Source organism: Neodiprion pinetum, chromosome 2 (genome assembly GCF_021155775.2).
Source record: "Neodiprion pinetum isolate iyNeoPine1 chromosome 2, iyNeoPine1.2, whole genome shotgun sequence".
Lineage (NCBI taxonomy): Eukaryota > Metazoa > Arthropoda > Insecta > Hymenoptera > Diprionidae > Neodiprion > Neodiprion pinetum.
Genome location: NC_060233.1, coordinates 7,037,893 through 7,054,304, shown reverse-complemented (window position 1 = coordinate 7,054,304; position 16,412 = coordinate 7,037,893). Strand labels below are relative to the sequence as shown.

General features: G+C 34.9%; 2 protein-coding genes across 3 annotated transcripts; both read left to right on the top strand.

Annotated features, from left to right (window-relative positions):
* Positions 1–130: 130 nt before the first annotated feature.
* LOC124213108 (uncharacterized) lies at positions 131–9,649 on the top strand. The gene is made up of 6 exons (XM_046614013.2): positions 131–219; positions 2,937–3,045; positions 3,815–3,968; positions 4,062–4,239; positions 4,378–4,564; positions 4,676–9,649. Exons 2-6 carry the CDS (start codon positions 2,972–2,974, stop codon positions 5,310–5,312), a joined length of 1,230 nt encoding a protein of 409 aa, XP_046469969.1. The 5' UTR covers positions 131–219; positions 2,937–2,971; the 3' UTR covers positions 5,313–9,649.
* A 2,906-nt stretch (positions 9,650–12,555) lies between these two features.
* LOC124213109 (rhythmically expressed gene 2 protein) lies at positions 12,556–15,746 on the top strand. Of its 2 annotated transcripts, none has more exons than XM_046614015.2 (2): positions 12,556–12,705; positions 13,644–15,746. In XM_046614015.2, the coding sequence occupies exon 2, from the start codon at positions 14,309–14,311 to the stop codon at positions 15,077–15,079; it is 771 nt and encodes a 256-aa protein (XP_046469971.1). In that variant the 5' UTR covers positions 12,556–12,705; positions 13,644–14,308; the 3' UTR covers positions 15,080–15,746. The 2 variants fall into 2 exon arrangements, with proteins under 2 accessions (XP_046469971.1, XP_046469973.1); XM_046614017.2 differs by having other exon boundaries at positions 12,602–12,705; positions 13,647–15,746.
* The last annotated feature ends 666 nt before the right edge of the window (positions 15,747–16,412 follow it).

Sequence of the window (16,412 nt, the reverse complement as noted above, 5' to 3'; positions counted from 1 at the left end):
TTTTGTAAATTAAAATCTTAGTGAAGCGCGGTGTGTATTGTCTTATAAAATATTCTATTGATATGCGGTAAATAAAAATATCACAGAATTCCGGCATGAAGTAGTTTCCAAAGTTTGTCATCTAAAAGCTGCCAGTTTGACTGACAGCGTGAACCAAAGCCTGCGCGTTAAGATTGCGCTGAAGAATTCTTGAATCCGGCCGTCACCTGTATTGAAAAGGTAAGCAAATCAGTCATACTAATTTTAGCGTTTTATTAGATAATCTCGGCGGATTTAATGCGAGATTATCATATTTAGCCAGCGCAATTAGCTATTTACATTTGGAACTATTGTCACATTCGTTTATCCCTCTATTATCAAGAAATATGTGACTAAACGTCAGCGTCTCCGGCCGCTGTAGAACTGCCAGCCTGCTGTATCATGACATAGAGCAAGCATTTTCTAACAGCAAATATTTTTCGCGTGGGTAAGATCGTAACGTTGAGAAAAGCATTTCTCCCGGTTGCCCGGTCGGTTGCCGGTCCGTGCCATTCGATCGTTGTTAATAATTAATATACGTATCGAAACTTTCACCGAAAGTGTACGCTATGAGATTTTGTGAAATATTTCGCATTTTTCTACCACGCGTTTGACATCTGACGAGATGCCGCCGATATCTGTCATTATCGTGAGATAACTTTCGTTTGTTTCTTTTTCTCCTTTATTCTACTTGGACAATCGAGTTTTATCAGCGTTCGATTTAGTCCTTCCTAAAATGGGACGCCGTTCTATTTCGCAAGTGGACTTGTTTGTTTGCGTACTGTCTCATCTGTCATGGCGTTCGTATGGCGGGGTCTCAGCCGACGTGCACACGATATTCGTTGACGCTTGCACGTCAGTGAATTCCAGTTTGACAGCGGCAGGGTTTGTTTATCCCCAACTGAAGTTCCGTTGCCTCAATTTCTGACCATGTTATGTTGACAATTGGCGAGCGTCGACGTGTATGTAATCCGCAAACAAACGACTATCGCACGCATGTCTCTCTCCTTGTCGGTACATCTCAGGACCGATGCGAGGCGGTTTGGTTATGGCGACCGCCGTGCGGTGCCACGCGCCATGCCTGCCTCCTTCTCGCGCACGTCGTTGCGTCTCTCCATCTGTCATGCTCGTTCCACTGCTCCACTTTCTTGTTAGGGAATTACATGCAGTCGCGTACTTCACCCTGACATCTCAAATTTCACCGTGTAATATCAATCGGAGGCAGTCACGAGGGTTTTTCCCCTTCTCACTTTCTTGCATTTGTTTTATCATCGTTTTATCCCAAACCACAGTCAGCCTCACGATTGTTACGTATGTCGTAAATGTAACACACGTCGTTGCGTTGATACCAAGGAACTGATTTGGTTCCTTCCTGATTCACTGAAATGTCAGTAAACTCTGGGTAAAAAAAATTACATCCGCGAAAACGTAATGAGAGAAACGGTTTTTCAACTGATTGCAACGCCTGTATCGTTTCGTTAATTAGACGAGCCAAACCTCGTCAAGTACGTTACAATACATACGTCGAGTAAAAGTGTTTCGATATGTTTTTTTTATTTTTATTCGTACGTAACACTTTGCGGAATTAACAGCGACAGTAAAAATGAGAATGAAAGTTTCAAGTATCAGGTAATGGTGTCAGGGGCACGTTTATACGTGCCTTGCGCGTCTCTCGATCGCGGTTTCACCTAAATACATTCTGTTTCTTCCTAGTTCGTTCAGATTAAATAATAGAAATTGTATAACGGAGCGTTAAAGTAAGTCTAGGACAGGGACGCGTGACGTTTCACAACGGAGAAATGTGTCCGGCGTTGAAAGTTGCCGAAAATTTCGTACATATATTCAAGTATACTCTTATTCTCTACGCACATTACGCAGATACACAATCGTTAAGATAATTCTTATTTGCGAAACGCATCGTTATGATCTAGATCATGTGTCAGACAAGGTGTTTCGCGATATTGCAACCGAGTTCTCTTCCATTCCTCCATCTATTCCTGGACCGCGTATTTACTGTTGCAATATAACTCGGTGAAGGACAGTTTTCCATTTCAGTAATTCTTTTCGCGCTCCCGTTATATCTTGCTCTCTAACGTGCGCCGCCAAAGATGGATGCACGCGCGTTATCAACGAAATGTAATATAATTAATTATAAGTCCGTCTAGCACGAAGTTACGTACACAAAAATTCGAACATTGACGATTTCAGTTGACCCGTCTACCGAATACCGGACATGAAGTTTGATTTTATTATAAAGCTAATCAACTTGACTACATGACCTTGACACTTTGATACATCGCGATAAGTGAGAAAACGGCAATACATACGAATTGCATTGAATTCGTGCTTGCGCGGTCGACGTACGATCGGTATGCGTGTTAAAAAAAAAAAAAAAAAAAGCAACAAAGAAAACCGCCAGATCTGTGCCGGTTAGCTGTTTTTTTCATACTGTCATTTGGGCTTCCATACTGGTTCTTTTTGTATGCACATAGTTGTACGTCTGCTGGAAGTAACGTTACACGCTTATTGCAATATCATTTGGTAACAAAAATAATTCGGCGGTGCATCTGCGCCTCTCGCGTTTCGATTGCGAAATCGAGAAGAAAACGAGAAAGAAATACCAGTACGATAAAAACGTACGCACGGTACACGCAAGCTTTGCCTGTAACTTTTGAAAGCGCGTTGAGCAACCGGGTATAAATGAAATTGTAACAGCAGCGGCAGTTGGAGGCGGGGTGCAATGAGAAAGACGGAGAGAAGCCTTTTCTCCCGTCTCTTCCCCCCCCCCCCCCCCCCCCCCGTTGGCGTCCGTGCGTTTTACCGCGTCACACGTCTCCCTGGAGAAACATGTGTGATACAAAGTACGCCTTCGATTTAGGATTATTTTTATTTATATTTGTTCGGTTTTTTTTTTTCAGAGAGACAACGTGGAGATCCCAAAACCAACGCCAGTATGTTTAGTTTTCACAAGCCGAAGGTGTATCGGTCGACTACAGGCTGTTGCATCTGCAAAGCCAAGTCGAGCAGGTAATTATTGTGATGTTTTTACGTATTCATTAGCCGGAAACCGGTTTTTTATTTTTACTCAATTATTTCGATACTCTTTCTGACGTTGAAGTTGTAAACACAAATTTCATTCGCTTCGCATTCACGAAAAAAGTTGTAAAGTCGATTAAACAAAATTGAAAAAATTGGGGAACTTTCAACAATCCTGGAAATTTTTTCAATATCTGTTAGTTTATAACTCCGTTGAAAAAACTTCTGATGTTTTCATAGGGTTTCTGCTGTCTTATTGTTAGAGTTCTGTGATGGTATCTTAGAATTTTACTTGCATTGTCGAAATTTCCCCAATTGTTCTCAATGATGTGTATTTTTTGAATTTCTATAATTATTTGATTTTTTTTTTTTTGGTAATCTTATTTCTGTGGTATTGATGGTAATTCAGTGTAATTCTTTCGTGATATGTGGAACTGTTTTGTTTGAATTGATATTTATACTTACGATTTTTATTTTGGTAGAAACGCGTAAAATTATTCTTTTTTATTTATAAAGAATCAAAACCAATTCCATTCAATTAAAAATAAAATATTATATGGCTGTCAAAACTTGTTGAGAAAAATATCATTTATTTTCCATCCCCTAAAGGGCATTATTTGAATATCAAGTCCTGATTAATTAAACCTTTGGTGTCTATTCCTATAATTTTCCAAGTTGGTTTGACTTTTATCATATTTTATTAATTTGAAATTATAATTTTTAAAACTACAGAATACTTAACATCTTCTATTCATTCCAGCTCACGATTTACGGACAGCAAAAAGTACGAGGATGATTTCATAGAATGTTTCCAGCTTCTGGAACGCCGTACAGGAGAGATATGTAATGCTTGTGTTCTCCTGGTGAAACGTTGGAAAAAGTTGCCTGCTGGAAGCGACCGTAATTGGAGTCACGTAAGTAGCTTTCAGTATACTTAGGAACACAAATAATAACGTTACCGTTTTACTTGTTGAAAGAAAACTTCAAATTTATCTTATTTTATATAGGTCGTTGATGCTCGTGCCGGACCTGGAATAAAATCTCTGACAAAGTTCAAGTCAAAGAATAAGAAAAAACTGAAGGAAGTACAAGACAAACATGAGAAGATCGTTAAAAAGAAGCATGTTTACCTGAAACCTGATCGTGAAAGGGAACAAAGTCCTGCAATGAGTGATGAGTACGCCGGTTAGTACCAGTAAATTTTATTTTCTTGGGGAAAGACAAGTCTTGATGAATTAAAAAATCGCAAGATTTTTTTCTTCATATTTTATTTCATTCATTGAAGGTGGAGAAATGTATATAGAATTCGATTATTCTTTGCAGAGGACTTTCTACCAGATAATGCAGGAGGAGGCAGTAAGAATTCAAGCCGTGCTGGCAGCCCTGCCGGAAGCGATGATGGTTTAACAGGAGTAAAAAGGTTAGCTGCGGAACAAGGTGAATCTGGAATAAAAAGACGACTGCCTCAAATACCAGTCAGTGGTTTCATTGACCTGACCTACTTCAAAAGGTAACTGAACCAATTTCTTTGCTTTGGAGAAAAAGCTCTTGAATTTAGATATGTGCACGTAAATTTGTATCTCGTGGTAACTGAAATAACCTTGATGGAATGTTTTTTCAGAGAAACAATCTGCTGCGGTACGATATTCAAGGGTCCGTATGGAGAAGTGATGATCGACCCATCATTAATAAAACCTTGCATTGGGTGCTTGGCCAGGCAAGAGGGACAGAGACAGGCAAATGCAGTGAGCAGTAGTCCTTCGCACAGTTCAGCATCCGCGAGCCCTGCACACAGTTCAGCATCTGCGAGTCCTGCACACAGTTCAGCTTCAGCGAGTCCAGCGCACAGCTTAGATTCGACTGTAGAACCGACCGTTCCCAAACCGGTCACCAAATCGTTCAGTGACTCCTCTTCGGATTCGGGCTATGACGAATCTTCCAATCAGGGAGTTGGTGAGAGCAAGCTAGCGAAAATAATTCCAAATTCGAATCCGTCTGTTAAGCAGGAGGTCAAGACAATACCTGTACAGAGTGTTCAACTCAAGACGATCCCGGTAACTGAAGGAATCAGGTTAGACTCCGACCTACCTATTAAATTGGTACCTCTGAAACAGATAGACCAAATTGTGTACAAGCCGATCTCGGTAGCATCTCCTGCCAACGTTATCACGAGCTCGCATCAAACTGTCAACATCTCCGAGAATCGTTTAGTCGATTTTGCTATACACGCCTCTGCCAGACAGTCTATTGCTAATTAATGTCAATCTTTTGTAGAGTTTTAATTTATTCTTTCTCATGTATGTAGCTAGGTAGGTGTACATTCTAGCAATGACTTACTTACCTTATCATTCTGTGATTATTGTCACAGTTTTATGAAGACATACTCAGACAGCAAAGGCTGTGCATGAGTAAGTCTCGAAAGAGAGAAAATATATATATATATATATATATATATATATATATATATATATATATACTTGTCAAGTAATGTATGTTAGATAATATGAAAGCGTTTGTAATTTTTTAAAAATTAATACTTAGTTTATCTACTGCCTGCTAACTCGTGACTGTTCATAAGTCAGGAAGAAAAGAAACATCAAATGTCTAACAAATAGACTAAGTGTTCAGAAAAAACTCAAAAGTTTTTATTCTAAGATAAAACTTAGCTGGATAGATCAAAACACTGTGATGATAGTGTTAATTTTCGCGGAGTATAAACATTGTTATTGAAAAAGAGAGAAAAGATAAAAAAAAATGAAAAAAAAAGATGTTTAGAGTGAAAAAAATTAAATAAAAATGCTCGACTCGTGACAGTTTTTTTAGGAAGTTATTCGAGATTTTTCGTCTATTGCGATTATTATTATTATTATTTTCTTTATTTTGTTTATTTCCAAAGTCATTTTAATTCATCTACTGGTAGTAAAATATCTCATCATCCACAGCTCGAGTTTTCTGAGACAATCTATTGATGCAATTATATATATATATATGTGAATATTGTATAGGTATTCCGAGATGCCAATCATCTTTCAAATCATATTTGGGTCCAAAAAAGAAACAACAAAAATTTGAGTGTAATAATTTGTTCGAAAAGATCCTAATGGCGATCATACGTTTTAATATACATGTGCATTTGAAATAAATGGCGTAATGCTCCATGACACTATAATTAGGTAACAACTTTAAAGGCATGGGTCAACCTTTTTCAATCAAGTGCTGAATTATAAAAATATAGGAATCACGTGATTTCAAGCCGAAGTTACGTGCTCATTTTGTAAAATTTAATTAGTGAAAATGACATTATTCAATGTAATAATGACAAAATCATTCAGCCAGAATATATGAAAACAAAATTTGATAAACCAATGGTACGATGACAAAGCTAGATTTTGCTCTATTTCAAGAAAACATTCTGACTTTTGCGGATCAGAGTAACTATCATAGTTTACAACTAAATACCATCAATGTTTTTTCAAGATTTATACATCTCAAATTGTAAGCCACTTGTCTTGAAAATGTAGTTTTGTTTGACGTAAAATAATTCTGATATCCAACTAGCACCGAATCGAAATTGAAACTGTGTAGCACGGGCTATGTTAATTTCGAGCCAAAAGTTCAAAACCAACTAGTAAATATTGTAAAGAACAACGTTTTCCTGTATATTGCAAACCTAGAATTATCGGACCTTATTTAACGCCAAATCTTTCACCAAATAAATTATTTCTAAAAAATTTTCGATATAGCTATTTTCGTATCAATTCGTACTTTACGCCACGAGTATTGCGCGATCACACGAGGGATTTAAAGTTATACACCCGTGATACGAACAATATTTTCCATCATAGTCGGTGTATTTACGAGAAAACCTTTATGTTCGCGGGTATAGAGTTAGATTTTTTTACGCCCGGTAGGCGTAAAGTACGGGAAAACGTTCATGTGACGACTTGACGCCAACTAGGCATAAAATCCCGTACTTTACGCCTACTGTGACGAAAAATTCATCTTCATTTTTGAAAATTTATTGGGCACAAATAACAGGTACAATAATATTAATTAATGCCTCTACCTTGCGGCTAACTTCATTTTGGTCCGAAACAAAATTCAAGTTCAATTCTATGCGACTTATGCGACAATGACTGGGTGATGTGGCTGACGTGAGAGAATGGAATACTTTGTCACATAATTCGTATAGAATCGAAGTCGCATTTTCTTTCAGGTATTTGCATGTATTGAAAAACGAAACGAGTACGGTTGGGTCTTTACGACCACATGCAACTTTGGAGCGATAACAGATTTACCACAGCTAGCCTGTCTAGGTGTCATCCAACTCGGTCCCCAATCCTTCGAATCTGAGTTGGCACGCAGGTGACCCATGTCCTTAATGATAATCAATGTGTTCGGGTAACAGAGCTCAGATCCAATTATAGCAATAATAATAGTAATATAATTATGTAATGAAAACATGAAGTCTGTTAAATAGCATCGTATTTGTTATGATGATATATTAATGCAGTATTATTACTACAACAAACAGCAGCGATGTGTATAGAGAGAGAGAGTAAGGAAACTAGATCAGTTAAGGCACTGAGTTTTGAATAATTCAATGTTAGCTATGGACTTAATCACATTGAAATCTGCTATCAAATTGAGGCCGAAGTGTTTGGGTGTGTATATATATAGACAACCTTTGATAATGAATAGTTGGGAAGCTTGACTCCTAATTTTGAAAGATGGGTACGTAACGAAGTGAATAGCACAAAGATTCCTGTGGTACACACATCTTTATTAAATACGTTATTCCGCAATGACAAATAAAGAAGTGAAACTCTCGCTTTTCCAACTCAGTTCATAGTTTTCCATTCAAGTTGTAAGAAAATCACATCAAGTAAGCAATTTTCAATATGTTTACAGATTTTATAGATTTAATCTGTTGCGAAACTTTCATTAATTTTAAATGAATCTCGCTCGGCACAAACTAAATATTAACTTATAGATAACGACGTGACTTAAATTTTGTAATTAGAATTGAAACACGCAAAGTGTTCCCATTCGTCTCTGAAGTCTCGTACTTCGATCGAGTTCCGTAGAATGTCAATATTCTGCTAATTCGTTTACAAACTATATTCGGTGTTTTCTCACTTATCCGAGTAGCTAAACAAATTAGTCTTTACTTACTGCCCGTCTTACCTAGGCTCATTGACAATCTTTGTAACGTAGCAGAGGAACACGTAGGTTTCTTCGCTTGGAATCAAACATCGAATCTGCAATTTGTCAGGCAACGATATAAATCATCTTGTTACCTGACAAATTATAAATTGTACATTTAAATGTGGACGCTCAATCAAGTCGCCATTAAGTTTCAATGTTGAACGTAATTATCCAAGTTTTGAAAGTGCAAACTCTTGTGCCACATGGTCTAGTGCATAAAAAGTAAGGCGATTATCGGTATACTTATTTATTTTAGCGATACACTCTTGTGTAATCATAATATCTAGTACTTCTCTATTTGTATCAAATTTATACTCATTTTTTTTTTTTTTTTTTATGCAAACTAAATATCCAATTCTTTATAATCAAATTCTCGCCACGTAGCCGGAGAGGGTAATGTTTGATTCCAGGTAATTTATTGGCTATATATTGAGAAATTTATTTATTTTCATCGCCTATTTTTAATGAAAATGACTTACATTTTTAAGACTTGAACATACATTTTTCATAAATCGTGAAACGCAATAAATGATTGTTATTCATGTCAGCATAATATCGATAAAGGAACACAACCAATAAAGTTGTGTTTCCATAATACTCTGAACTGAATAAATAACCTTACGCTATAGAATGACATGTTAAAAATTCGAAATCAAATTCAATTTGAATTATTTCATTCGATATGTGCGAGGTTCGGAGATAGCGGTAAATATATGAAATTTTCTTTTCGTTTTTATTTTCTCTGCGAAAATATGCTATATTTCGTTCAATGGAATGCATCATCCATCCTAGATAATTACAGTACACCGTTTATATTAAACAGAAATGTTTGTATTTTATGTTTATTGTATGTATGAGGTAAAGTATCAGCAGCAAAGAAAGATACATTTAAATAAATTAATAGATACCATTGAAAATATAAAATTGTATATCATTAACTCCTAACTTGATTGTAACCCATTTGCTTTAGCAAAACTAGCATAAATTTGCCAATTATTATACCAATTAGTAAAATTCATTTTTATCTTATAGCATAACAAGAACGAAACTTGGTAAAGTTAAATTAATCAGCAAATAATAAACATTCAACGCTTTTATAGAAAATATGGAATTGGTGCAATGTACCAGGTACGGAGCAAGAAATTACTTGACAAAGAACGCAGCAATATCATCGCCATGATTATATGTCTGTAGCGAAACATATATCATTGTGCAATTTAAATTGTAAATCAAATATCTCAAGAAACCTTGAACACTGCTGTTTTAATCAGACATACAATTTTAATCCAACATGTTGTCTAGTTATATTCTTATCACCCAAACTATACATACAGACTAGAAAAAATCCTGTGCCAAGTAATATTTAAATAAATTCAATTTAAACATTTTTAATACAACCATCTTTGATACACATATTTCAAATACGTACTCTATGACGATGTAACGTTTTCACATGTAACTAAGCTTCTAAGAGATTTATCGTGTGTAGTAAGACAAATGCTGCATAAAATGAACTGAACTATCATTCGGCATCTCACTGAGAACTGACTGATGAGTGATCACTAATAATTAGTCGAATAACTGATGCCTTGATGGATTAATGAATGAAATTCACTGTAAACAAGGCGGCGAGTAACAAACTTGCAAGATTATCCCTTACTCCTCTACTACTTGATCTAATAAAATTGGAACTAATTACAATTTGAAAGTACCGGTAGACACATTGAATGAGTTTTTGAAAGAGTGGATTTTAGAAATGTCATGAAGCTGTAAACGAAAGAAAACATATGCCATTTGTAGAATGAGCATGGATATCGGTCAATACTGAAAGTAATAAATATCATATTACAAATATGGTGATTTTACTGGGTAAATACTATTTATATAAGAAAAAAGTTTAATCATCGAATAGTTCACTTGCATCATAGAATTTCTATACAAATCGTAAAATTATACTTGTGAGACTGATCGATGTACTAAAATGAATATTTAACTGAAATACAATTAATGAATGAAAAACTATACAAAGATTAATGCCATATATATATATATGTATATATATATGAAATTCTGACAATGAAAAACTATGACTGCCATAATTATTGTCAATTGTATATGGTTATCTGTGCATACATTCATACGTGCATCCATACTTACGTAAACACATAGAAATACACTTATACATTCATATATAACAAAATTAGTACGATAATCGAAACTGAAAATGTGATCAAGCTTACTTCACTGCTGCAAGATATTGATCATGTTCTCGATAGTGCATTTTAGTAAACGTTGAATTGGTCCTAACAAGTAGATTTTTGGTATAACACATTCTACTGTCTTTATAAGCTAACAAAAATCATTGTTGTGCAATTCACCTATTCCTAAGTATCAATCAGTCACAACACACAAGACATTGTATATTTCATGGTTTCAAAGCTCGCTTTGAACCGATGCAATTTTATACCGTTTAATATACATGTGTCCTTGGTGAAACCAAAAACATCTGTATCATAACACGTAAGGCTTACATGAGAAAGCTCGTTTTCTAACTACAATTTAGATGACATAAATTAGTGATTAGATGATATTTATTATTATTGTTATTATCATTATCATTATTACTATTATTATATTATCCACAGTGTTGTTCTATACCGAAAATAGCATTTAATGCAGAATTTTATACTAAAATTATGATAGTTCGTATCAACTTAAATCTAGGTATATCTTCTAACGCCTTCGGTTTTTTCCTCTTGTAAGGAAAATGTCGACGGAAAGACTGGACAAATTACTCGGTGTTTAACAAAACTGTATTGCAGTTTTTTTTTAAATGCGTTTCACATATTTCAATACTGAAGTTTAGTAAAAAAAAAAAAAAAATAGAGTTTCAAACGATCCTGAAGGTCCATTCAAAATTCTATTCACATCTATAAATCTTGATGCTTTCTAAAGAAGCAAACTTTATTTCATTTCACCTACTTGATATCTAGTTTATACTGTGTTCGCATGTATATGAATCGATACATTCTTACACGAAATCACTAATTTTGTGTGATTTAAAAAGAAATAAATAAAAATACGACCGTGCAATTAGATATGATCGATGAGTAATATTAAATTATGCTGCTGGGCTTTTAAAAAACAAATAATAACGTACAACTTGCGTTGAGAGCAAGATTGAGTATAGCAGATATCAAATCTTACAAGTGTAGTTCGTAAATTATAAGAGAGTCGTTAAGAATTTTAATTGTTCGATATGCAGAAAATGGTAATGATGTACTCTAGATCGCAAAGAAACGCCTCGCGCAAACGAATAATGGGAAGAGCAGGAAAAAATGAGTAAAACTATATAAACGAAAATTCTTGTATTCTGATAATTTATTCCGGCGTAAATATGTCATTTGAAATTGAACGCGTGTTAGGCAGTATGTATAAGTTTCGTGTATTGTTGACTGATCTCTTGCTGTATAAAATAAGATCAGCACACGGATTTGGCAGTGGGCAAAAAGTAATTCGTTTCGTATTGTGTAATCTATTAATATATTATATTTACGTTTCTTATAACATAATCCCTAGATTATTACATAAGCATACACGTAATATCGTATCTCTCTCTTTCTTAAATGTTTTTTTTTCCTTCTCTATATAGAAGTAATATAAAATTTATTTTATGATAAACTTTAAACGACTGCACATACCAACCAACACAGATCTTTATTTTCTACAGTAACTTATAGTTCTAAGTAATATTGTTTATGTAATTGTACCATTTTTTTGTAATCTAATATTTGTAATGTCTGATGAATATCTCATTATTGCTATTATTGCAGTGTACCGTACTCCATCTGGCTAATGTACATTGCAGAATTTATACACTTCAATCCACGTCTTTATTTTACCTTATTTTCTTCCTTCTTATTTTGCAATAATTGTACATATTGGATATATAGTATTACAAAATATTCCATTTGTTAAGAATTGATTAAAGTATTATTAAACAGAAAAAAAAATAAAATAAAAATTAAACATACCGATCGTTTTTCATTCTAGTCTACAATGTACTAATATACTATTTTCGCTATAGAATCCATGAGACTCTTCATAACTATTTAGTTTAGTTCTCGTGATGTATGTATTCAAACATACAAATGTGGTTTTTTCCGTTACGGTTATCTTTTACAGCGCAAGTTTGCTGTACATATTTGGAATCGGTACCACCTACTTCCCGCATTTATCATTTAATGTACCATTGTTTCAACATTTCAAACAACGCTGGCGATACCACTTCCGGCAAGACCGTCATCAGGGAAAAACCTTTATAATCACTCTGGGAGAGAAGGAAATACACATGATGGTCATGTTCAATTACTCAAGTCAAATCGCATCATTCACGTTGACGTATCACGACGCTAAGCATCATGAATTCATCAAAGGCGAATGGTAAGATACGAATTTGCAGATATTTATATTTACCATCGTTATTTCTGTGATCGATTTTCTATCTTGTGAAACTCCGGCTGTCGTGCGTTATACAATATTTATTATGTTGGGCGCCAATTTCTTATTGCAATAATATTGAAAAAGATCGAAACGGAAGTATAAATGCGGAGAACAGAGTTCATTCTCAGGATGTCGGAGTTTAACCAAAGGTATTATAACTATCTTAGATCGGATGAAGAAATCGAGGCAATAAATTGGCAAGACAATTATATATTAATTGAATATAAATTTATTTGAAAAAAAAAAAAAAAAAGTTACGATAAAGGAATAAAATACATGGATAATTAATGGAGTAATTACGTTGGATATTTGCGGGATGATACAATTTTAAGTGTATTTGAGCATGTGCATAAAAATTAGAATGAATCTGTTTTCAGATACGTATCTTATAAACAAGATGAATGATACAATTTCTGCTTTCGGATAAATAAATAATCATTAGTCTTTCGCGTTTTCTTATTTTAATTTTACGAGGATCTACTAACGTTGTAATAAAATATGTTACAGCATTAATATTGATTAATTTTCAATTAAATAAGTTAGAGAAGCTAAACATTGTTTCGTTTGGCTCAAGAGATCTATGCCGTGTTGCTACAGTTTTGTCCTGTTTTCTCAACGTAAATATAGTGGATTATTATAGATAAATTTAGTGTATGATTTCTGACATGTAACAATCCAAAGTAACAGTATCATTTCTACACTAAGTATGAGGCTTGCATACATTACACGGATTGAATGTTATTAATTATATGGGGAAATCTTTACTGAACGTCAAGAAACTGAACCTCTTATATTAAAATAAATATTTTTCGAATGATGTCTGTGAGAAACAAATTCAACAAAAATTTTTATATCCAATTCCAATGCATTTGTTTTAGAAGATTCTTCAGACACACGTTCAGGCGCCGATAATGAAGATGACAAAAAATCACTGCCTGCAAACCAAATTGGTATTAAAGAGATTATCGGCGATATCGGTGAGCTTTCAGAACATGCTTTGTTAGCTTGGGAAAAAATGTCGGAGTACTTTGACGTACTTCATGAATTTGATGAATAATTCTGTATTATCATAAATAAGTATAATAATAACTAAGGAAAATAATTATCTAAGATCATTTATTTAAAATTTCCGCTGTTCAGAATCACGTGATCCACAGTTTGGCGCACAAACTTTTCAGCGTCACTTAACGCTGGTACTAACGTAGAGTGTAAGAAATTAATTACTGACCGTTTATAATTAAAAAAATATTCGTAGAATTGGTGGACAAATATGTACAAAATCCCATAATTCCTTTGACAAAATTTTTACGATAGAAGTATAACATAACAATAACGTAAAAGATGCGCACGTTGATGCGCACAAATATCGAATGGCGGCCATTTTTGTAAGCGCTAGCAGCACCGGTGGTAATAAAAAAATTAAACCCTTTTTTATCTCATCAGTTTTGCAAATCCGTGATGATTTTCTGTTTTGATCGCGTGACAGTCAGATTTAATTGAAGTTGTGCGGTATTGAAAAAATCGTGAAAATACAGGGTGAAAAATGAACGCTATACGACCGCGTTTAGTCACGTTTGACGTGACGGGAACTCTGCTGATGACGGGGTTGGAGGTTCACTACTCGGAAGTGGGATTGAGATACGGGATTTCGGTGGACCCTGGGAAATTGGCGGGAAGTTTTAAACAGAACTTTAACAAACTGGCGGCGGATCATCCGGTGTTTGGAAAGCACACGGGACTCGGATGGGAGAATTGGTGGCGAACCATAGTGTACAACGTTTTCCGAGAGCAAAACGAGCACACTTGCGAAAAGGCCCTCGAAAAGGTGGCGAGCACCCTGATCGAATGTTATAGTACGAATGAATGCTGGCACAAGTATCCCGACACGCTAAATATACTCGATTACTTGAAAAAGAAGAATGTCGTACTCGGTGTCATATCAAACTTTGATGCTCGTCTAGAGTCTGTACTCGTCAGCACCGAATTGCGCCCGTATTTCTCTTTCGTTTTGTCCTCGTACGACCTTGGAACCGAAAAGCCCGATCCATTGATATTTGAAGAGGCTCTAAAAATAACGAAACGTTATTGCGATAGATCGGTTCTACCCCATGAAGCCGTACACATCGGAGATACGTACGACAAGGATTATCTCGGTGCCAAAAATGCCAAATGGAACGCCATACTGATCAAACGTGATGACAAAAAGCCAACCGATAACACGAAAGTACCTCATCGCGACGTTTACCGCAGTCTCAACGACCTCAAAATCCATTTCGACAAAGTCTTTCGTTACGAGATGACGGAATCGCCTTAGCAAATCAGTTTCACATGTAACTAAATTATTCAAAGTCTCTTTGACTTGAGAAATGAGTATGTCAAACTAGAGTAAATTCCGTTTAAGTGTTACCAACGTTATTGCTTGATATTGAGCACGGATCTACCGAACAATATTTACATGTTATGAATATCCTCCGTGATCAATTCATGCGATAGAGAAAACTACTTTCTACCCCCTAATAACTCTAATATTGACGATGAGACTTAGAGGCACATTTGTATCACCTGCATGCAATGCGAAGCAAAGGGTTGAAAACATGTACATATTATTTCACGAATGACTATGAATATTTATATTGATAAAGTTGTGACGCCGCGGATAATTCGCACCGCAGGAATTCTTAGTGTTATTGTTTAGTTGTTTATTCTTAATATATTTAACTCATATAAACGATTTAGATATGTGTACCAATTAACACATGCTAAGTAATTTGACAAATCATTGATTTGGTGGCACGGAAAATTAATCAACGATTGATTATACTAATTAAAGTCATTTGTGTGTAAGCTTGAAGATAATACAATTTGATTAATGTAAGGTGAAATAAATTTATTATATTTTAATACTCATGTACGACTTATACAATGATATCGATTTTAATTTTATTGTCATATTGAATTGAAAATTCGCGAATAAAACAATAAAGATACAAATCGTATTTTTTTTTCTACTGTAAAAGATTACGCTGACAATGTCATTCAATATTCTACTCGTGTCAATTTAAACAGTACAATCTTTACAATACGGCCTCATATTTAACCTCATACCGCTTCAGGCCTATAATATTTATCGCTTCAGGCACAGAAGTAAAGAACAACAAAATTAGTCATTCTACGATACGAAAATAATATGGTCGTGTTAAAAATGTTTCGTTTCCACATTTAACGTTTTCGTACGGGTATACTTCGTGTTGTTACTATATTTAAGCAACGTAGGTATACAATATATCACGATGTCGATTTTAACAAATTAAATTGTGCTTATAATAATTTTAATCGATAAGTCATCCTTAGGATATTCTTACAGAACTACGAAAGTTAACCAGTTCATCTTCATCGACATGGAAGATAACGCACACAGCTCTACCTTGTACCTACGTGCAGATGGATGTTAGCTGTGTAATTTGTTGACGTTGAAAGTTGAAGAAAACTAAGGAAACAAAGTTTATTCGTCGGTCATATTATCTGTGCAATACAACATACATATACTGTAAAGGCATATCTGTTGTTTTTTATGCTTGAAACTGATCTCGATGTTATTTAGGTCGATTCTGTCGGTGAATTTGTCAACGAAGAAATTCCGTGGACCA